Genomic DNA, 23,731 nt, shown 5'->3' on the forward strand with positions numbered 1-23,731 from the left:
GCGCTCTGAATGTCAAATAAAGCTTCAAGTGATGCTCGCCTTGTTTAAATACCAAGAGGCATAAATCCATAGGAACTCCCCCTCATTAGGTCAGAGAATTACTGCAGGAGGTAAATGCCCATCACCTTCCACACTTACTGGCCAGTGGACATGTCCACCTCAGCCATCAAGCACAAGTCATCTCCTCCGACTGCCACTGAACTGCCTGCTCTGAAAGCCTTGTCTTTGTGTCCTTCATCCCTGAGGAGTTACAGGCAAATATTTACCGTTCATTCCAATGATCCTCTGCTACACTGGCGAATGCTGAGAATTCTGCATGAAAAGCAGACTACTGGGAAATGATTCCCTCTATGTTATTAGTAATCTGGATGTAATGACTGGATCTGAGGCACCCCTGCATGGCAGCTGTGCCCTTGAGCAGTGGGAGAGGAGAGCAGCAGCACAGGCAACACGGTCCAGGCTCTGCCTAATGCCCCCGGGGGGGAATATTCATGACAATCTACATAGCAAACAGCTGGGATGCCTGAAAAAGGTGCTTGAGAAGATAGATTCAGCTCCCAAAGCAGAGAAAATCGGTATCTGTGTGTTCTGAAGGAGAGTCTCCTCACTTAGGATGAGTACAAACGTGTACGTTCACTACGGTGGCTCACAAACCAACAGTTCTCTTTGTCTCACTCTCACAACTCAGTGCTCTGCCTGTGGCAGTGTTTCAGCACAGGAAGATGCCAAGTCCCCCACTGTGTTCCAACAGCCAGGCAGCAGCTCCAACACACGCTACGCTTCCTCCCTGCATCTCACAAGGAAGCTCAGTAACACTTCTCATGTTTGGATTTTTAAGGGAAGATATTTGGGGGTCTTTGATGGGCAGAAGTCACCCAAAGGAGACTGGGGCATCCACACACTAGATCCATTGGAAGGGTGGTGACCTGACAGGGTCTCTAAGTCTTCAGGCTTCCCAAGACCAGAAAATAATCTCATATGAGCTACTCTCTCAGTAAATCCATAGAGATGAAGGGACTGTAGTGATAGGACAAGGGGTAATGGGTTCGAACTTAAGCAGGGGAAGTTTAGATTGGATATAAGGAGGAAATTCTTTCCTGTTAGGGTGGTAAGGCACTGGAATGGGTTGCCCAGGGAGGTTGTGAATGCTCCATCCCTGGCAGTGTTCAAGGACAGAGCCTTGGGTGCCATGGTTTAGTGTGAGGTGTCCCTGCCCATGGCAGGGGGTTGGAACTTGATGATCTTAAGGTCCTTTCCAACCCTAACTATTCTATGACTCTACTTCAGCACAATTAAAATGCAGCCTCTCCTCAACTTAAACCAGTGCTGAGCCATGGCTCTCCTCTGGTTCGAACCAAGACCAACTCTTCAACTCCCACATCTCCTAGATGCTAACTGATATTTCCTTGAAAAGCTTCATGTCTCATGGGATTTTGAGACAGGATTGTCATTTCAGATTTCACCTCATGTGTGGAAAAGCTTCCCATGATACAATCTCCCTTAGACGTAAATCTACTACCTGGAGTAAGGACCTGTAGCACTTTCAGACACACGTTGAAAAGTCCAAGTTCTTTGATGTTCCTTTTTCTCCAGCTCTTTCTTTTGGGAAAGGGATATTTAAAAAACATAAAAAAACATTGGTTCAGAACATGACTTGACACAAGAGTCTGTGGATGCCACCCAGCAGCTCACCCACTCGTGCAACCAATTCTTTCTCCAGGATCAACCTGTGGAAATCTCTACAGTGAGAATTCCCATTCAATTATTCTGATCTCAGCACTGCTATGGTCAAACATGGGAAACAGACAGTAAGATGTTTCCATATTTGGAAATACTGGAAATCTTTCGTGGTTTGGAATAGATAGGTAAATTTGCAACGCCTATGGAAAAGTGTTGGCAGCCAAGTTGATGTGCAGCGGTCACTCTCCTCAGCCTGAAGTCACTGCTGCTTAAATGGGTTGAGTTGGAAGGGACCTCAAAGCTCCTCCAGCTCCAACCCCTGCCACGGGCAGGGACCCCTTCCACTGGAGCAGCTTGCTCCAAGCCCCTGTGTCCAACCTGGCCTTGAGCACTGCCAGGGATGGAGCAGCCACAGCTTCTCTGGGCACCCTGTGCCAGCGCCTCAGCACCCTCACAGGGAAGAGCTTCTGCCTGAGACCTCTTTGAAGAAACAAATCAGCAACAGAATCCAAATGAAACAAACAGGCTCCTTCTGAAGTGCCAAAAAGGATAACAAAAGAAAGGGAACCTTCAGGAGCCGAACCCATCCATAGTAATGCAGACGTAGTGGAGTGTTTCGCGCCTCATTTTCTGCCAGCTACACAAACAATAGCTGCTCTGGGCTAGAAACATCCTTGCTTTAATCATGCAATTGTAAAGGAACCAGAACACTGCACCAGAACCTGCCCAGCTGGGGCTGGGGGGGGGGGGCAGCAGCTACAGCCTCCTCCCGCAAAATTCCATTTACAAATATGCAGACCCTGTGCTGACAGCCACGCATGGTGCTACCCTTCATTAAGAGAAATCAGGGATCCGAGTTTCTGTGGCCAAGCACAGAAATCAGAACACGGGCCAGGTACAACTGCAAAGAGAAAGTAAACCAAAGCGTGTTGCACCTGACAGCAAATGGAAATGAAGGATGAAATTGCTGTTGATGAATTACCTCTCCCAAAGGTACAGAGGCTTGGAAGAGCTGGAAAACTCCTTTTTCCTATTAGATGGGCACAACTGGAAGTTCTTACTCATGCCATTTTCCCAGGTCACAATCTCATCGCATAAGGTGTCCCTCCTCTGTAAATCAGCTACAGCGAACATTAGACTGCTCTCCAGAAAAGAATGGGTTTGATAACTGTGATCTGGTGGGGGCCATCCATGCACAACCCAAACGGCTCAGATTTACAGACCTTTTGGGAACTTGAATGCTTGCCACTAACTCCATAACTTCAAGGCCAAATGTGGAACCAACACGGGTTTTATGGGGGTTCTGTTTTCAAGACCAAGGGGAGAAATGAAACGCAAACCCACCTTCACAGTAAAGGCAGGACTGTACCTTCAGCAGTGCTCTGTGCATCAGAAAAACACAGGATTTCACTGTTTGGGTGCAGAATTGCTCTTTGTGCTTGCACAACTGACGTGGCCCACTAATACAAGCAGCTGAGGCATGGGTTAGTGGGGCTAAATCATGAGGCAGACTGATTTAAAGCTCTGGGAGGCAGCAAGCGTGGACAGCAGGCACGCACCAAGAGTGCTCTGCAGCCTCAACTCTCTCCTCTGGTCGTGCTGGACACACCACAGCAACTCATCACTGCCACCACCTCCACCATCAGCATCCTCCATTCCTCCAGCCTGCTCGGCTGTACATCCCATCCTGAATTCAACCCTTTACTCCACCCTTGTGTAAAGCTGAAAGAAGGAAACTGCTTTCCCATCGCTGCTGCGTAACGGCAGGCATGGTGTCATCTGTCTGAATATAAATGGCATTTTTGGGTGGCTCCAGTGCAAGACGCCATCATGGGGCAGTCACCCCAGCTCATGAAGGTGGATGGACCAGCTGCCCTTTCCATGCAGGAGGCTCCCAAACAAAGTCTTCCACCTTGGGATGCTCTGAGGCAACAGGCATTGATGCACAGATGGGTTTGGTATCACTTATCCCTTCTAAACTTCCTCCCTTTAAAACGCTTGCTAGCTCTGTATGAGCTGCATAGGGGTCCAGGAGACCAGGAGAAGTTCCAGAATCTCAGCCTGGGTTCCCACTTCCAAAGTCCTGGCATCGCGTTTCCTCCTGTGCTCCAACAGCAGGTTCTCCACTGCCAGCTTTATACAAACTGTAATTCCACAGGTAGCCACCAGAGCCACGTTCTGAGTAGCAGAAAGCTCAGAGATGGTCTCTGAATATGTATTTTGGCTCCAATGTGTGCTACAGGAATAAGCTCTGGATCCCTGCTCAGCAGCGTGGGCAGCTAGAGATGTGCCAAGATGGGACGCGCGTACATCTCCCAGGCCCACTCTGGTATAAGGATGTGCCCATGTGTCCTTAGCTGCATCCAATATACCCTGCCCTTCCTAAAGGGAGGGTGGAGATGACTTTTCATAACCACAAACAGCCTAGAAGAATGCTCAGGCTGCCCTACTACATGATTGCACGTTGTGATACTGCTCTACAATGCAGCTTCCATCCACTATGATTTTAACAGGACAATTGATTTTTAGGGACCAAGGGAAAATAGGATTTCATCTCCTCTCATACAAGCGGATATTTACAAGATACAAATCATAAAGACAACACGGCTACAACTACCGGAATACAGGCTGTGCTAGACTGACATGGTTTGCAATTACTTTGCTTCTGCTACAGCTTAGCCCAGAAAATTTCTCCTTCAAAACGATCTGTGTTGATTTCAAGTCTACGCTGCAGACACACATAAAATCTGGGCAGCTCCTGGGCTTTTCCTCTGCAGACACCAGGTGCTCTCAGCAGCACCACAAATGCTATTTAGAGCATTAAAAGGATCTCCAGTTCAAATGAGGGCAGTGCAGGGAACACTCAGCAGGAACACTCAAGCAGCCTTGTTCAACATCTTGGTCACTGACATGGACAGTGGGATTGAGTGCGCCCTCGGCAAGTTTGCCGATGACACCAAGCTGTGTGGTTCGGTTGATACGCTGGAGGGAAGGAATGCCATCCAGAGGGACCTTGACACGCTTGTGAGGTGGGCTGATGCCAACCTCATGGAGTTTAACCATGCCAAGTGCAAGGTCCTACACCTGGGTCGGAGCAATCCCAGGCCCAGCTACAGGCCGGGCAGAGAAGAGATTCAGAGCAGCCCAAGGAGAAGGACTTGGGGATGCTGGGCGATGAGAAAATGAACATGAGCCGGCTTCAGTGTGCACTTGCAGCCCAGAAAGCAACCGTATCCTGGGCTGCATCAGAAGGAGCGTGACCAGCAGGTCAAAGGAGGTGATCCTGCCCCTTTATTCTGCTCTCATGAGACCTCACCTGGAGTACTGTGTGCAGTTCTGGTGTCCTCAACATAAAAAGGACATGGAGCTGTTGGAACAAGTCCAGAGGAGGCCACGAGGATGATCAGGGGCTGGAGCACCTCCCATATGAAGACAGGCTGAGAAAGTTGGGGCTGTTCAGCCTGGAGAAGAGAAGGTGGCGTGGAGACCTCATAGCAGCCTTCCAGTATCTGAAGGGGGCCCATAGGGATGCTGGGGATGGACTCTTCATTAGGGACTGTAGTGACAGGACAAGGGGTAATGGGTTAAAACTGAAACAGGGGAAGTTTAGATTGGATATAAGGAGGAAATTCTTTACTGTGAGGGTGGTGAGGCACTGAAATGGGTTGCCCAGGGAAGCTGTGAATGCTCCATCCCTGAGGGTGTTCAAGGCCAGGTTGGACAGAGCCTTGGGTGATATGGTTTAGTGTGAGGTGTCCCTGCTCATGGCAGGCGGGTTGGAACCTGACGATCTTAAGGTCCTTTCCAACCCTAACTATTCTATGATTCTATGATTCTAAATACACCCTGTGTTGGTGTGAACATACTGAAGAGCAGCAAGATGACAGAGTAGATGCATCGGTCCATGATCCACACACCCACAGCCAACTCCAAACCCCTAACCAGGGCTCACCACTGCATCTCCTTGTCCTTCATACCTGACTAATGCTGCAGCGGTGACTACAACTCCGAGCAATGCTAATTCAGTCAAACACCCAAATTCCCATGGAGTCCCAGTGCAGGAACTGGGCACCTCAAGCCAGAGTTCTGCTTTTCAGGAAAACTGATTCAGGAAGTTTTCTGAACTTTGTAACTACCCATTTATGTCAATTTATGTAACTAAAATCCAGCTCCAACCCCTGCCATAGGCAGGGACCCCTTCCACTGGAGCACCTTGCTCCAAGCCCCTGTGTCCAACCTGGCCTTGAACACTGTTAAGGATGTGCCCTGCACCCCCCTGCCACCTCCCAGCACATGCAGTAGCTGCACTTTGGCTTCTGTGGGTAATGTTAAGTTTTGGTTTCAACATGCCTTGGCACAACCACTTCAAGGACAAGTAAATGCTGAAGTAAATTGCTCATTGGAGTGGCAAGTGAAGGAGTGCTGATGGAAAGTCAGCAAGCGCTCCTGTGAATGTGCAGAGTAAGTACCACGTGTCAGTGAGCATTTCCTGCCAACCAGCCCAGCCAGGTAACACTTTCCTATCCCCCTTCTCTCCTTTTAACAACCTGGGTTTTGCAATTTCCAGCCGATGAGCACAGAAACACATCAAGTCAAAGTGGCTTCAAAACCATTGTGAACTCAAAGCTAGTCAATACCTTTAAAAGCCAGCAGCTGAAGGGCCAGGTTTATCCTTTCTTAGCAGCTATCCTTGATGCTTCTAAATACCGTCTGTTATAAAACAACCAAAGAACCTCTCCCTGACCCACAGCAGGGGGAAGTGATGGTACCAGCCGCCCTCCCACTGCCCCATTCCAGGGAGGAGGATGTGAGGGGGAACATCTCCTGCACCACGAACCTGCTGGTGTTACCAAGCAGAAAATACCCCCCAAAAAGTAAAACCATGTACAAACCTCCCTGCTCCCTCTCCACTCTGGTTCTGCTGTCCAACAGGCATGAACCGCAGGCAGTTATAGCTCTCATTGCCTTCCAAACACCTTGGTGCCACACTGGGGACAGCTGAAACTTCTCACTTTACAAGATTTCCCACAGGAATTATTTTTAGATGGGTTTTCAGCATCCTCATTTCTTCCTTTTTCAGGAGAAATGGTTCCTCAAGTCCACACAGCAGCCCCGACACATACCTTGCCCAGACCCCTCATGCTGCCTTTAGCTGTGGCTGCCCCATCCCTGGCAGTGCTCAAGGCCAGGTTGGACACAGGGGCTTGGAGCAAGCTGCTCCAGTGGAAGGGGTCCCTGCCCGTGGCAGGGGTTGGAGCTGGAGGAGCTTTAAGGTCCCTTCCAACCCAAACCAGGCTGGGATGCGATGGTCTGCAGTCTCCAGCAGGAATGAAGCCCTGTGTGAATGGCATCAGTGATCTCCTGTCATGGGAGCTTAATTAAAAAAAATCATTAAAGAATCTCAATTGGAAGGAGAGCAGTGTGCCCGGCAGCAGACAAGACAAACCATTTCCCAACTTTAATGAGATTTCTCATCACAAGAGACATAAAAGCAAGAACTATAATAATGGTATTAAAAATGACATATTTAATAACAGAAACAAGACTATCAAACACCACTTCAAGCCCCACAGTTAGAAAAGCAAATGTTGCATATCCCAAGTGTCTCAGCCAGCATCCCCACGTAACGTCTTGGCTCCCTGGACGGCTACTAACCCCATGCTGGAGACACATTGCCTGGGTCAGACTCAGAATCATACACTCATCGAATTCGAGCCTGGTTTGTGTTGGAAGGGACCTTAAAGCCCCTCCAGCTCCAGCCCCTGCCACAGGCAGGGACCCCTTCCACTGGAGCAGCTTGCTCCAAGCCCCTGTGTCCAACCTGGCCTTGAGCACTGCCAGGGATGGGGCAGCCACAGCTTCTCTGGGCACCCTGTGCCAGCGCCTCAGCACCCTCACAGGGAAGAGCTTCTGCCTAAGAGCTCAGCTCAGTCTCCCCTCGGGCAGGTTCAAGCCATTCCCCTTGGCCTGTCCCTACAGGCCCTTGTCCCAAGCCCCTCTCCAAATCCCACAAGTTCAGAAGACAGAAAACACAAATTCTGTCCGTAAGTTTCCTCTCTCCCTATTTATTTTTAAAGATGAATATTACAACCCACAAGACACCAAGCTTCAGAGCCACTGAACAGCAATTCCCCACCTAAAGTCATAAAGATTGAATTCTCCATCTGTACTATTTCACGTTTTCCTGCAGTGTTATGGATTGGGTGGCCACAAAAGGAAACCAAGAGACGCCCCAAAGGTTTCAACACCGGAAGGACCGTAATGCATTTTGGAGCAGAGACCTTCAGCACCACTTACAGCGAGCTCCCGAACAGCTGCTTACACCAAGTGTGAAATTAGATTCCCTGCTTTAGCTCCCATTAATTAACTCCCGGAATCCAGCTCAGTTATCACAGGCGGGGAGACAGCCGCTGCTGCAGCTCCAGATCTCGCCCTTCCCAGCTGTTCCTCCTCCTCTTCCTCCCAGCAAGGAGGCTCCTGACCAACGGACCCCTTCAACCCCACACCACTGCCCAGGCTGTCCTGGCCCAAACCTCGCCATTTATGAAGGGAGGGGATCCTCCCCCCCTGCAGCCCTGCTCCAGCTCTGGGGCAGCAGCACAAGAGGGACGTGGAGCTGCTGGAGCGAGGCCAGAGGAGGCCATGGAGATGCTGCGAGGGCTGGAGCAGCTCTGCTCTGGAGCCAGGCTGAGAGAGCTGGGCTGGGGCAGCCTGGAGAAGAGAAGGCTCCTGAAGGGGAGACCTGAGAGCAGCTCCAGTGCCTAAAGGGGCTGCAGGAAACCTGGAGAGGGGCTTGGGACAAGGGCCTGTAGGGACAGGGCAAGGGGAATGGCTTGAACCTGCCTGAGGGGAGACTGAGCTGAGCTCTTAGGCAGAAGTTTTTACTTTCATTGCTACGAACAGTGTGAGCTCACCATGACATAAGAACTGAATTATTTCCTGTAACACTCCGTGGAACATGTGGCCAGGACATACATTTGAAGAGGAAACACACAATGGTACAGAGTCCTACAGCAAAAAGATCTTTATCCATCCAAATGACCACAGCCTTCTAGATCCAAGCAGTCCCTGAATAGGATCCTCTGGAAAGCAAAATCATAGTGATGCAGGACACACAAAATGAAATATTACTCTCCCCCCAGCAAAATCACCTTCACCTACAGCAAACATAGTGCGCTGGTCAGGCTTAACAAAGCCAGGGCTAGATTTGCACAGTGCTGCACTAAGCAACAGTTTGTCATTAGAAGTGAATGAAATCCAGGTGCTGAGCTGGTGTGACTGACAATGCCCATGGAATTAAATCATCCTCCAGGTTTACCTTCAAAATAAGCACTGTATGAAGTGAAACCCACCTCCTCTGTTAGATTAGGAGGAAAATTAATTGTTTATCCTTCTATCTCAAAATGATGTTGCTCCTCTGTGCCTCATTTTAATAGTAAAGCCAATGCCATCCAACAGAAGGTGACACCACGTAGACTGTCACTGCTGAAGTGACTTACTGACCCTATGAACCAGTCACTGGTCAATCTTCAGCCCCAGCTTTACAGCTACTGAAGGTGAATGGTCACTGCTCAACCTTCTTCATAGCCAGAAGCCCCTCTCAAGCAAGGCTGAGCCTGAAGGATGTGCAGGCAACTGCGCACGGATGCGATGCCTCCTGCCCACAGCCCCCTTCCCAGGAGAGCTGGCAAGGGACTGGGGAATCAGCCTGGCTGATGGACACTGGGCAAAGGAGACTATCAGAGAGTGATTTGTATTGGAAGGGACCTCAAAGCTCCTCCAGCTCCAACCCCTGCCACGGGCAGGGACCCCTTCCACTGGAGCAGCTTGCTCCAAGCCCCTGTGTCCAACCTGGCCTTGAGCACTGCCAGGGATGGGGCAGCCACAGCTTCTCTGGGCACCCTGTGCCAGCGCCTCAGCACCCTCACAGGGAAGAGCTTCTGCCTAAGAGCTCAGCTCAGTCTCCCCTCAGGCAGGTTCAAGCCATTCCCCTTGTAAAATGAGGTCCCTGGTCTCATCTGCGTGATGCTGGAGGAACACAGCTTAGAGAACTAAGCTGCATGTTCTCAGCATCTGATTTATTTATTGATATTTAAAAGAATGTAATCATTAATACTGGTATTAAAGTATTGATAATCTACCTTTTCCCGGCTCCTCATTTTGAGGATTACTTCCTGTCAATTCCCTCTTGTAAAGGGCAAGCTGTGACATCACTATTTCATCCTTCAGTAAAGCACAAATGAGACATAACCGATGGCTAAGAGGAGCAGCACTGGAGCTGTCGTGTTTTTCTAGCAGTGGTTCACGTGTGTTTCTAGGGGCACTTGTCTAAAACTCCACCATGATCTCTTCAGGCACCACTGGCTCCTGGTGCATTGCAGAGCAAAACACAGCCCCCTCAGGTGGAAAGAAAAGTTAATATTAGATTAGATTGTGGCAAGTTTCTAGTGCAGCACCACTTAACCTGGGTGAACTCCCCGTGCAGGCGACCTCCTGGACCCAGGAACGTGACAGCCTGTGTAAGATAAAAGCCTCCTGTTGAATTATTCACATGATCCATCATATGAAATTGGAAAATAAGGATATAGGTCCCCAAACCCAACAGCAGTGATTTATGCCGAGTGGGCATGGCACATTTCACTTGGAAATGAGTCGCTAAGGGTGTTAATGAAGCGGTTCTCAGAGTAGGGTGTGAACTGAGATGCACCAGCCAACACGGATGAGGGCTGCAGTGTGCCCATCCTGTGCCCATGGGACCAAGAAGCACATGCCTAAGGATGGGCATTGAACAACAATGATCACCCCACACCTTTCATGTCTCATAAGGCTTCTACCTCCTCCATAACATGGTCCCACTTGCAACATTTCTATGATTTATTTCCAGCTTTATGAAAACTAACTCCAGCATAAAATTCCAATCTCGTCACTTAACAGGATGTAATTCTGAAAGAATACACTAAATTATGCACTTTCAAACCTTCGGAAATTCCACATTCTCTCTGCTCTATCAGAGTAATTATTTCTGCATGAACTAATCCTTTGTGTTTCAGGCTAAAAATCTTTAAATACATATTTCTACAAGGATTTCAGTTATAAATTATGTTTGGAGTTTTGAAACCTGTAAAGTAAAGACTAGAAACGCGATTCTCTTGCACAAGTTTCTCTTCCAAGGCCAGGCTGGACACAGGGGCTTGGAGCAAGCTGCTCCAGTGGAAGGGGTCCCTGCCCGTGGCAGGGGTTGGAGCTGGGTGAGCTGTAAGGTCCCTTCCAACACAAACCAGGCTGTGAATTTTTATGCTGGAGTCTGAGCTGAGATTTAAGATAACTGGTTCTTGAAATCACAGCGGGGAGCTATTGAGAGGCCTGGGGGAAGGGGTTTTGTTTTCTGCATCCACAGGGCTCTGGTTGGACTTTTCTCTGCTGCTTCATCCATTCTCCAAAACAAGCCCTTCCCTCGGTTGCAGAAACATCATCATCCCATTTTGCATGCAGTAGACTGAACTAAATTTGTAATAAAAATCAATGTTATTCTCGTTAGCTCCTCCAGGGAAGTATCTATGGCTTGCTCCAAACTGGGGAATTTAATTAATTTTCCTTATTTATATGCTGGCCAGTGAGCTAAGATTCATTTTTACCTCGTTAAATTTATTTACACTTCTATAGTGGGGGCTGATGGAGAAACACGTGAAGTCAACCAGAAAACATCCACTGACTCCTAATTGTGACTGGTTAAAAAATACCATGAAAATCACCATAAACTTGTTTCCCACCATTTAAGATGTTGAACAGGCAGAGCTGCTTCACTGGCTTCATAATAAGAATAATTAATACCAATAATAACACAAGCCCTGTGTCCTCCCTGGGGACATGCCACATGCACATCCCTAGGGCTGAAGGACTAAAACCACCAGCCAAAGGGCCAGCAGGTCCTGGGCAATGAACCACCCCGAGCTCTCACCTTTGGAGCCCTCCCCATCGCCTCCAAGCTGCTCATGGGCATCAGCACAGAGCTGCCATGGTTCCCTGACATTTATATTTACATTGAGGTTTCCTTAGAATCAGCTTCCAAACAGGTATTTTTATGGTATTTTTAATTGCCCAGATTAAATATAATTGCAGTCTTAAATTATCTGAAGGGCACTTTTGTGGCACAGGGTTTACTCAGTTCACAATTACATCAGACAAACTGTTTAGAGGAAAATTAACACACCATTAGCCCTTGAGAACCCATTCCATTTTGGGGAATGCTGTGAAAGTATTGCCTTGTCTAACACATCACACTGATAATTTTCTCAGAAGAAACAAGATTCCACAGATGCAAATTCTACAAGATCAGGACAGTTTAAGACCACAGATTTTCTTCCTCCATCAGATGCTGCTTTTGCAACTAAGTTTACACGACATACAGATGGGATTCAGTATTGCAAATTCAGATCAAACATTGAGAACATGCTGGTTGAAACAAGATGTTGCCTAAAAGAAAGCTGGAGCCTACAAGAAACCTGGAGAGGGGCTTGGGACAAGGGCCTGCAGGGACAGGCCAAGGGGAATGGCTTGAACCTGCCCGAGGGGAGACTGAGCTGAGCTCTTAGGCAGAAGCTCTTCCCTGTGAGGGTGCTGAGGCGCTGGCACAGGCTGCCCAGAGAAGCTGTGGCTGCCCCATCCCTGGCAGTGCTCAAGGCCAGGTTGGACACAGGGGCTTGGAGCAAGCTGCTCCAGTGGAAGGGGTCCCTGCCCGTGGCAGGGGTTGGAGCTGGAGAGCTTTAAGGTTCCTTTAGCTCAAACCAGCCTCGGATTCTGTGATTCTATGAAACCCATGCTACAGCTTCACTTCACAACATCAAAATAAGCCCATTCCCCTCTCTCCCATCTGAAAAATGAAGCTGGCCAAACATATTATGAAATATATTTATAATATTAAAGAACCCCACATTTCCCTTCTCACTGATAATATACTTCAAGTTCTCCCTAGTGCAGGAGACACACACACAAGGGAACTCCTCTCCTGTCGCATCTTTCCACCGTTTACATGGATCTTAGCAAAATTATTTCTTTTGCCCTGCTCTCAACATCACCACAGCATTTCTGGTGGTACCAATACGCAGCTCAGGAGGGATGGCTTTGCCTCCTCATACCTGAATTATTTTGCACTGCAGCAACATTACACCGGAACCATATTAAGCCTTGGCAACGCATGCAAAGCTCCTAATGGTTTAATTGCACAGATAAATTTAAGCAAACAACAACAGCCAGCACCAAAACGTGTTCCTTCAGCACTGATTTAAAACTCACAGTCACAAACAGTAATTCCCCTCCGTTCATCTTCTCTTAGAGGGGTGCAATCACAACTCTCTTCTTGAAACTATTATCCTTGCAAGACCTATTTCTTTGTTCCAGTCAATTACTTTTTCCTTCTAAGACTTCTGCTCCTCTTATATCAAGTTTAGCCAAGACTCTGCTTTAAGCTGCAGAAATCTCAACTACATCTGAGTCTGCAATAGAAAGAACATGAAGCAGCAGACTCCCTCATTGGAAAGTCTTCCAGGGGGAGGAATAGTTCTCTTGTAGCTAACAAGGAGAAGCTGAACTGATTTGAAATGAAATGTTTGAACTCCCTGACACACGAAATGGCCCCAGCCTTGGGATGATGCTTCAGGAACACTGGTGGGCAGGTTGGCAGCTCAAGAGCTGTACGGGAATGGAGACCTTTTGAGGCCAGGTTGGACACAGGGGCTTGGAGCAAGCTGCTCTAGTGGAAGGTGTCCCTGCCCATGGCAGGGGGTTGGAACTGGAGGAGCTTTAAGGTTCATTCCAACCCAAACCAGTCTCTGATATGATTCTATGGATCCCCAGCAGTCCTGTGTGCCACAGGTGGGAGGAATTCAGCCCTTAAAGCAGAGATCAAGACCTAAAAGACCGCACCAGTCCTGCCCCGTCCCAACCCCTTTCTTTTAAAGCATGAGATTGGGACGGTGAGGGCACTCACGTCCCACCAAGGCAGGATCTCAAAACTCCTGAGACAGAGATTATGATGCTGGCCAACCAACCACTGAGCATGAAAGGGAAAGAAGTGATATAACAGTGTGCTTTTAGCTTGCTCCCCACGTGCTGCAGCAAGGGGGGCTGGCAGCATGCTCCAGGAGACCCATCCTGCTGGGGAAAGAGCGAAACATCACCAACGCAGACAAAGTTCCCCAAAGCACCTTTCCTTTCTGCAGGGAATATTGCTAACTGCCCTATTAATGTTAATCTTCCACGTGTAGCAGCAATAACTGCCTGGTCTGTGCCACTTACTTGTCTCTTGAATGGGGAAAACTCACTCTGCAGGTGTTTTAACAGTGTAAATGCTATTACTGACACACGAAATCTGATTTAAACACTCTACAGCAGTGCAAGGGCATTTTTTGAAGAAGAAAAAACCCTACTACTTGTTTTAACAAGCAGTTAAACATACAGTAAATTAAGTCTGACTTCAGTGGCATTCACCAAGCAAAGAGCTAGGCCTTTGGAAGGACTTGCATGGTTTGCCTCTTCAGTTAAGTTTTTGCTGTTGTCAACATCTTGATGCCACGTTCAAGACAGTGAACCACTACTTGTGGTTCACACCAGAGAAAATAGCTCTTTACCTAAGAGCATGGTATAAATGAAGGACTGGTTTGTAACTGATACCAGCTTGGTTGTAGGATTCTTGCATGAGATGAAGCACCCCAGCAGTACATTCCCTCTGCAAGTGTACTTTTATACCACCAGAAAGATTTCCCTTCTACTGTATGTCACATCAATGAAATTCCAGGAAAAGGAGGATTGGAGACGTCTTTCCCTACAGATACATAAGACATCATCTTAATGCTTGGAAATCACCATCTATTTGTACAGACTAAGTGCATCATGACCAATAAAGCCAGTTTAGCCCATCCATAATTTGCATCAACAAATGGTCTGTGATTGACTTTATTTTTCACCAGGGATGGTGTAAAAAACGTGCAATATCAAGAAGTTCTGCCTGAGATCACTGTGCCTCTTCTCCTCATGCAATGCGTATGCCCAAAGAGATGGCTGAATTGCCACACAACTAATAAGAACCATCTTAGGAACAATCCCATTTCTTAGAGTCTTAATTGGGCAGCCGAGCACTTGCAGCTTCCAGCAGAGATTTACTGCACAATGGAAGGAAAAACCATTGATACTCATTTGAATGTGATCCCTGGCATCATTTCAGCTCAGAAGCCCAGTGTACGTGCGTGCCTTCCCCTGCACGTGGCAACACAGATATGCAACAGAAAAGCAATTTTATGCTGGATATTAGCTCGAGCAGGAAGTTATCACTTTAATAACTATAAACATTCATTTGCCTGCTTCGTTACACAGCATTAAAGCTGGACAGATCATTTACAACAAGCTTGTTAGAACTATTCCGTATTCATAGTCTAGCCTGCGAGACACGTAGGACACCCAGGGAAAGCTTCCTGAGGAGATAAGCACCCAGTTTCTGGTTGGAATTGCTCATTTGATTCTCATAGAATCCCAGATTGGTTTGTGTTGGAAAGAACCTTAAACCTCCTCCAGCTCCAACCCCTGCCATGGGCAGGGACCCCTTCCACTGGAGCAGCTTGCTCCGAGCCCCTGTGTCCAACCTGGCCTTGAACACTGCCAGGGATGGGGCAGCCACAGCTTCTCTGGGCAGCCTGTGCCAGCGCCTCAGCACCCTCACAGGGAAGAGCTTCTTCCTTATATCAAACCTAAATCACCCCTGTTTCAGTTTTAACCCATTACCCCTTGTCCTATCAATACAGTCCCTAATGAGTCCCCTCCAACATCCCTGTAGGTCCCCTTCAGATACTGGAAGGCTACTAGGAGGATTTCACAATTTTCCCAAATTGTTATTCCTTGCTCACCTAACGTCCAGGAATTCTGCTGTACTTAATGGCTAGAGTACCTTAAATAACAGATGCACAAGGAAAATTGCCATGTGATGAATCCTCTTAGCAATGGGAATAAGTACCTGCAGAAATGAGCCCTTCAGAGCCAGGAGAAGCCACCCGAATGCTCACAGCTGCACAAGCTTTCCAAGTATTTACTCACTGGATTACATTTTTAATGAGTATTATTAAGAAAGAGAAAACATTCGCAGTTTCTGCAGAGTTTGGACAAATTTCCTCATCCCCAAGGCCTGTTGGGAGGAGATGAGTGGAACAAGACCCCAGGTCACTGAAACACACCAGAGATGTCTGAGCTTACTCCTTAATTCCTTAAATTATACACCCTGGAAATAAAAACCTATTCCTTACAGACGAATTTCATCCCATCTCACTTGTTCCATCTCACTTTGGCAGCAGTAAGAACCTGGGGAGGAGGAAGACGTGAGGCTGAAATAGCCATCACTTCTGCTTGCAGTGGGGAGAAGCTGCTCCTTCCAAAACCACCCCAAACACAATTGAGTGGTTGTTGTCACAAAACCGTGTTTTATATGAGCAGAATGTGCTAATGAAGCAAGCTGACAGCCACATGAAAGAGCATGTAGGAAAACGCTGGCATTAGGAGGTAGTTTTAACATAGAAGGTTGCTTGGCCGTTAAGGTACTGATAGGGAAAATACTTAGTCACTTCCCAGCTGTTGTGTGGCAGCCTAAAACATTAAATGTAAACCATTAAATAATTGTGAAAGCAGGGGAACAGGTGGCAAATGGTTTAGATGGCAGATGGTGCCTTTTTTAATACTTCTACTCGCTGCTAATTTACGGAATCCGTAACCACAGGCTCAAATCTTACCTTTACCACCCTGATAATCAAGAAACTGCATGTGAAAGTAGGAAATAAGTACCCCGATTCTTAATGCAGTGCCATAAAAGTGGGATTAGAGATTACCACATATCCCATCCCCAAATCACCCCATGTAAGCGACATCCCCAAAGTTTATTGCATTTGGGTGGGTTTTTACAAGAGTCCTCTTCAAAGACTTGGCTTCATAGTGCTGGAAAATTAACTTTGCTCTCTACCAGCAGAGCGCATAAGCGTGAAGCTGCAGCACAGTGGGTAGCTGCATCTCCACAAGCTCCTATTTAGCCTTTATGTTAAATCTGGCACAAAAACTAAGATAACAGCAAGGCTGGCATTAAATATTTAAGGGAAGACTTTGCCTGGTACACGTAGGAGCAGAACCACCAGTAGATGAAAAAAGATGAAAGGGTAAAAAAAGGACCAAACAACCAAAACCAGAGCTCTGATAGCATTGCTGGAACCTTCTCCATTTTAACTCATTGATGCTCAGAGAAACAGAATCAAGAGAATGGTTTGCATTGGAAAGGACCTTAAAGCTCACCCAGATCCAACCCGTGCCACAGGTAGGGACACATAGAATCATAGAATAGTTAGGGTTGGAAAGGACCTTAAGATCATCCAGTTCCAACCCCCTGCCATGGGCAGGGACACCTCACACTAAACCATGGCACCCAAGGCTCTGTCCAACCTGGCCTTGAACACTGTCAGGGATGGAGCATTCACAACCTCCCTGGGCAACCCATTCCAGTGCCTCACCACCCTCACAGGAAAGAATTTCCTCCTTAGATCCAACCTAAACTTCCCCTGTTTAAGTTTTAACCCATCACCCCTTGTCCTATCACCACAGTCCATAACAAAGAGTCCCTCCCCAGCATCCCTATAGGCCCCCTTCAGATACTGGAAGGCTGCCATGAGGTCTCCACGCAGCCTTCTCTTCTCCAGGCTGAACAGCCCCAACCGTCTCAGCCTTCCCCTAGAGCTTCCTAGGGGAAGACCCCTTCCACTGGAGCAGCTTGCTCCAAGCCCCTGTGTCCAACCTGGCCTTGAGCACTGCCAGGGATGGGGCAGCCACAGCTTCTCTGGGCACCCTGTGCCAGCACCTCAGCACCTTCATAGTGAATGTGCCTTTTCATCTGATATGAAAAACAGATGTATTCTATCTGGAATTATTACCCAATAAAAATAATAATCAAGCAGAACTTCAGTCCACACTCCCCGTGCACATTCATCAAAGTCAGGAATTCTTCTGCGCAGCTGAGGCTGGGGAAGAGCCACACAACTCTGCCCCCTCCTTCCCTGCTTACAATATCCCTCTGACTCCCCACCTCCACAAAGTGACTTCAGCAGCAACTTAACCCTCACACGAGCTGCACATCACATTGACAGAGCTGCCTGTCCAGGCCACGGCAGAATCCATCTCTTATAGATGAGAAATTGCTGTTGTCAATTGTATGTACAGCAAACAAACCCAAAAGCAAAACAAGGAGAACACTGGTGTTCAAGGTCAACTCCCATAGCACCAATACAAGGTTTTGTAATACCTAGTTATTCAAGTGATCACATCCCACTAAATTCAATTGAGTTTCCGATTTTAAACACAGAATCATAGAATCCCAGGTTGGAAGGGACCTCAAGGACCATCTGGTCCAACCTTTCTCACCAAAGCATGACCTAGACTAGATGTCCCAGCACCTTGCCCAGATTGTGATGCTGCATCACTGTTGGTGGTGCCTTTGTTGATGCACCCCAGCATCCTGTTGCCTTTCTTTGCCACAGATGCTCAGTGGTCACTCCTTTGAGCTTGTGTTCACCAGGACCCCCCAGTTCCTTTCCCTAGGGCTGCCCCCAGGCAGGCAGATCCCAGCCCATGCTGCATGCCAGGATTTGACTGACCCAGAAAAACATCAAGTCCAGAGGCACTACGAGCAGAAAGTCCATGTCCTGTACCAAGAGGGACTGAGGCTGCAGGAGACTCTCAGGTCAAAGGAAGCCTCTTAACAGCTGAAACCCAGAAACACCTCCAGGCCACTGACCCCAGGACCCTCTGGTCCAGGCACCACTGCCATGCTGTGGGCTGGCATTTAGCTTTGGCACAGAGACACTGAGTCCTAGATATAAATCTACATACAAACCCATGTATCAACACCTGAGCATGAACTTCCAAGAGTGACATACATGTGTGTCCCTCTGCCTTTCCTTTTTGACTGCTCACTGGTGGTCAGAGCCTTGCTTGTGTTTTTGTTCTGCATTACATTGTTGTAACATGCAGCCACAGACTCCCAGAAGATCAGAGACCACCTCACGTAGAGACAAACAGGTTCCTCAACCTCAGATATAGAGGATTTTATGTTTCTTCTTTTCCATACATTTATTTCATCGCTAAAAGTTTCTAAGATCAGCACGGTGCCAAACTAATAGGCAACAACAAAAACACCTACAGAAGCTTCTCCCATATCACAGCCAAGGGCTATGTGCTCTCAAACAGCACATCCCATCCTCATCTGCTTATCCCCAAGGCCAAAGACCCAGCAGGGATCCTTCACAGCATCCTGCAGAAGGACAGGCTACAAACGGGCTTTAATTCCCCATATATCCTGTACTCTGCTATGGCTCTACTGCTGATTTTCTATTAGAAAATGTAACATAGAGTTAGAGAATCCCAGCCTGGTTTGTGTTGGAAGGGACCTTAAAACTCCTCCAGCTCCAACCCCTGCCACGGGCAGGGACCCCTTCCACTGGAGCAGCTTGCTCCAAGCCCCTGTGTCCAACCTGGCCTTGAGCACTGCCAGGGATGGGGCAGCCACAGCTTCTCTGGGCACCCTGTGCCAGCGCCTCAGCACCCTCACAGGGAACAGCTTCTGCCTAAGAGCTCATCTAATGTTAAATAAATGCTATTAAAATGACTTGTAACCATCACCAGCACGTTCTGCATACTCTCAGCTCTCCTTAATTCACCAGACCTGGCAATTTGCCTCAAGGGAGCTCCAAGAAATACCCTCTGTGAGGCTGGGAAGACACTGGAGCCTGGACTCTCCCCTACAGCCCCACCTGCCCAGCAGCCCACCTTGCTCCACTCACCTGCTATTACCTACTGACTCACCAAGCTCTCTAATGAGGCTGGCAGGAGGCAACGCAGCCATAAGGCTGCAAAACTAATCATATTAAAAGGCCTCCTTAAAAGCAAATATTCAATTATAAGATTATCGATTGAACAAACAGCGGTGATTAAAAACACAGAACTACACAAGGCACTATTATCATACCAACATCCAGTTTAGTAATTTAACAAGGTATAAGTAAGTGTACAACATTCAGCCTCACTGGCACCAATATACATGTAGATTTAACTGAGAAATAATTTAATCTTTGGTTCCCTAAATTCATTCCTATTAAGTGAGCACTGCCTTGTATAAAGTATAGAGAAGGAGGACATGGGAAGTTCATCAATTATCACGTTACTTTATAAATCACAGATGAATCAAAAGAAGCAGCTGCCCCTAGGGTGCACACATTTCGCTCCTCTCCAAGATGCATTCCTCTTTGAGAACAATAAATCACTGTTCATAATGCCCACGCACAATGTTTTTAACAGAGAGGCTGACAGAGTTACAAAGCACTTGGGGCTACCTGTGCATTAGATTATGCTTCCTCGATGCTCTCACAGAATCACAGCCTGGTGTGTTGGAAGGGACCTTAAAGCTCCTCCAGCTCCAACCCCTTCCACTGGAGCAGCTTGCTCCAAGCCCCTGTGTCCAACCTGGCCTTGAGCACTGCCAGGGATGGGGCAGCCACAGCTTCTCTGGGCACCCTGTGCCAGCGCCTCAGCACCCTCACAGGGAAGAGCTTCTGCCTAAGAGCTCAGCTCAGTCTCCCCTCGGGCAGGTTCAAGCCATTCCCCTTGGCCTGTCCCTACAGGCCCTTGTCCCAAGCCCCTCTCCAGGTTTCCTGCAGCCCCTTTAGGCACTGGAGCTGCTCTCAGGTCTCCCCTTCAGGAGCCTTCTCTTCTCCAGGCTGCCCCAGCCCAGCTCTCTCAGCCCGGCTCCAGAGCAGAGCTGCTCCAGCCCTCGCAGCAGCTCCATGGCCTCCTCTGGACTCACTCAAGCAGGTCCATTAACCTTCCCAGCCATTAACCTATATGGTGATGGAGGCATTTAGCTCTGACAGGGGACAGCCGCCTTTGGCCAACTGACCAGTTCTTTCTGTACATGAAACCCAGTTTCAGCCCCTTGTCCATTAGTGTTCCAGCGAGGGCCGCAGGCGTTACCCCAGCGCACACTGAGTTTAGCATGCTGGTTTTAAAGCTTCTGCACATGCTTTTTGCCCTGTTTCACTCATGCCTATCAAAAGCCCACGTCCTTCATCAGCCCTTACAGAAACCCTCACCCCTGTTTCACCAGGTGCTTGTGGCTGCCCCTCCCTGCACGCAGCCAGGGGATGCAGAGCAGTCCCTGCCCCAGGACACCCGAATGCCCCTTCCCACCCAGCCCAGCCTCAGCAGCTGCTGACAGAGAGAACCAAAACCCAGCACCTCCGCGTCCTCTTCTCCACCAGCACAGTGAAAAGGGGATTCATAAGAGTGTTTCCTTGTGCTCCTTCGCAAGGCACCAGCCTCCATCCAGAGACAGTGATTAATAGAGAAAAGCGGTTAGCTGAATCCCAGGTTTATTGTACATGGACCGGGTGCTCTGGAGCTTTCTGTTCTAAAAAGCTACTATATATTCTGTAGGAGAGAACACCCAGAAGTGTGTGGCTTACTGTGAATGATTGATAATAGGATGATTGCTCAGGCACTCAAAGCATGCTATTTGATAGCCTATCATACACTCATTCGGAAGGAAAGCAACAATTATCATGGCCTGACATGTTTATCACTGCAGGGCTGAGCCAGTTATCCAAGTGGTGGAGCTTTCTGGCATTAGATTATTTGATCCCATCTAACGCTCCCCATGCAGGGCTCTCCTCCAGCTGTAATTCACAAGTCCTGTGACAGCTCCTCTCCAGATCGCCCGAGCATCTCCATTCAGGGGAGAACACATCTGGCACAGAATCCTGCACCTCAGCACATGTAAAGAATGATTTATTTCCCCTTTGGGTCCTCATCCAAGACCACAGAATCTCAGCGGTTTGGGTTGGAAGGGTCCTTAAAACTCATCAGTTCCAACCTCCTGCCATGGGGCGGGGGGGGGGTGTTGCCAGTCTTTGAGTCCCAACCCAGCTCATCCCCTTTGAATTTGACATGTGAATTCCAGCAGCAACAAACAGGACAAGCCTCCATCTCCAGGAGAGACCCTGCAGCTCCACAGAGCATCCTTGTCCTCCAAGCGACAACCTGTATCTCTGCAGGGGTGAGGAAAGGGATCCTTCCGCCCTCTGCCCCATGCTCCATCCTGCACCTGCCCCATCCAAATTCATACAAGGGTTAACCTACAAATCAGTCTTATATCCTTCTCCTGCCCCATCCCTGCCTCCTGCCACCCCAGCGGCTGGTCCTCTGCTCCTCACAGGGCTTTGGGATCCTGACAAAGATGCTCACTTACAAACAGGCAATGTGGTTTCTATGGGTTAAATATCACTCATAGGAAGCAGCACCAAATCCCTGCCCAATAGCAGTGATTACTCTGCTTTCTGCTCTTACTTAGGTACTGCCCTCTCTTGAGGCAGTCTGAAAGACTGGTACCTTTATTGCTACAGGTCTGTTGCTCTCCAGACTCCCTAAACACAAAGACACCACGGGATACCCTCAGCAGGCATTTATGTGGGTGATCCTAATGACTGCTCAACAGGAACAGTAATTACTGAGCTACATTTCTCATGAATAGATTTCATCTGCACACCAACCCCATAACTGCACGCTGCTGCCTGCGGAATCCAATCTCGCTGTATCTTGCTGCGTTACACTTCAAGTACCAAAAAGATGGAAAATGCATCCTAATTTAAACGTTTAACTTAATTGGAATATAACATTTCTATATTTGGCCACCATCAGCGTTCCAAGTAGGTTCCAAAAATCACCCTGCAGCCTTTCACCCAGCCAGACCTCAAAGCGAGTCAGGGGGCTAGAGTGCCCCATGCAGAAAGCAAAGTCATGCTAAGAAAAGAGCATTTTACCCCATAAGCAACCCCATGTAAAACATCACAAAACACACAAAACCAGGGCTACACTGTTCCAATGTATTTGATAACTGCAAACACCCAAACAAACCTACTTCTGCCCTCATCAAATACTATTTCATGCTGAGCAGACACCTTTCCACTGCCAGCATTGCAACCCAGGGATCTGCTGCAAAGCTTTGCTGTCACCAAGACCATGTTTTCCTATAGAAGTCACTGACATAACAGAGGATGCAGGATCTGCTGCCTGTAAACGTCACAATGACATCAAAACTCCATGAAGTGCAGTGTTTAAGTCCCTTTTAGCATGCAGCTCCAGAGAACACCTCTAAACCACACCAGACAGAACAGCTTTCATCGCAGACTGCAGCAACACCACCAGTATCCCCTGAACAGTACCCAAAACGCTCTCGGAAACCCCTCTGTTGCAAAGGAAACACAAAAGCAGCTCCTCAGTGCCACCAGGATTGACCTTACCTGGGAAAGGCGAAGCCAAAACCGGGATTTTGATAGGGGAGAAGGTGAGGACGTGGCAGGGTTGGATGCTCGGCGCCGGAGGTCCCTGGTGGGGCTCGGGCTCCACTGACACCATCGCCGTGGTGGCCAAGGCCAGGGTCTGATTGCCACCGACAGCTTTAAGGCTATTCTGGCAAGCACCTGCAGAAGGGTGACACACAACAGGCTTCATTTGTAACTGGAAACCAGCGGATTTATAGACAACGCTTTCAGCAGTCTGAATCTCAGCACAAGATGGAACAAAACTCTACGACATCCCCACCCGGCCCCCGCTGTTTGCATGGGTCCCTTGGAGAGACACTACATTTTTAATGTATTATATATCTTGTACAGACTCTCAAAGCCCCTTTCCTAATAGAAACACAGAATCACAGAATGTTCAGGTTGGAAGGGACCTTAAAGCTCTTCCATCTCCAACCCCTACATGGGCAGGGACCCCTTCCACTGGAGCAGCTTACTGCAAGCCCCTGTGTCCAACCTGGCCTTGAGCACTGCCAGGGATGGGGCAGCCACAGCTTCTCTGGGCACCCTGTGCCAGCGCCTCAGCACCCTCACAGGGAACAGCTTCTTCCTTATCTCCAACCTGAACTTCCCTGTTTCAGTTTGAACCCATCACCGCTTGTCCTATCACTGCAGTCCCTGATGAA

At 48.3% G+C, this 23,731-nt stretch overlaps 1 protein-coding gene across 1 annotated transcript in view; it reads right to left on the reverse strand.

Annotated features, from left to right (window-relative positions):
* Window positions 1-23,731, reverse strand: part of TCERG1L (transcription elongation regulator 1 like) — an 80,702-nt gene that overhangs the window by 44,306 nt on the left and 12,665 nt on the right. The window contains exon 4 of the mRNA XM_061346767.1: window positions 23,046-23,225. Within this exon, the coding sequence (XP_061202751.1) occupies window positions 23,046-23,225 (180 nt within the window). The remainder of the gene's footprint in view (window positions 1-23,045; window positions 23,226-23,731) is intronic.

This window comes from Neopsephotus bourkii, unplaced genomic scaffold (assembly GCF_033783945.1).
Source record: "Neopsephotus bourkii isolate Nb327-2 ecotype Australia unplaced genomic scaffold, CSIRO-AGI_Nbou_v1 NB_274, whole genome shotgun sequence".
NCBI classification, from domain to species: Eukaryota; Metazoa; Chordata; class Aves; order Psittaciformes; family Psittacidae; genus Neopsephotus; species Neopsephotus bourkii.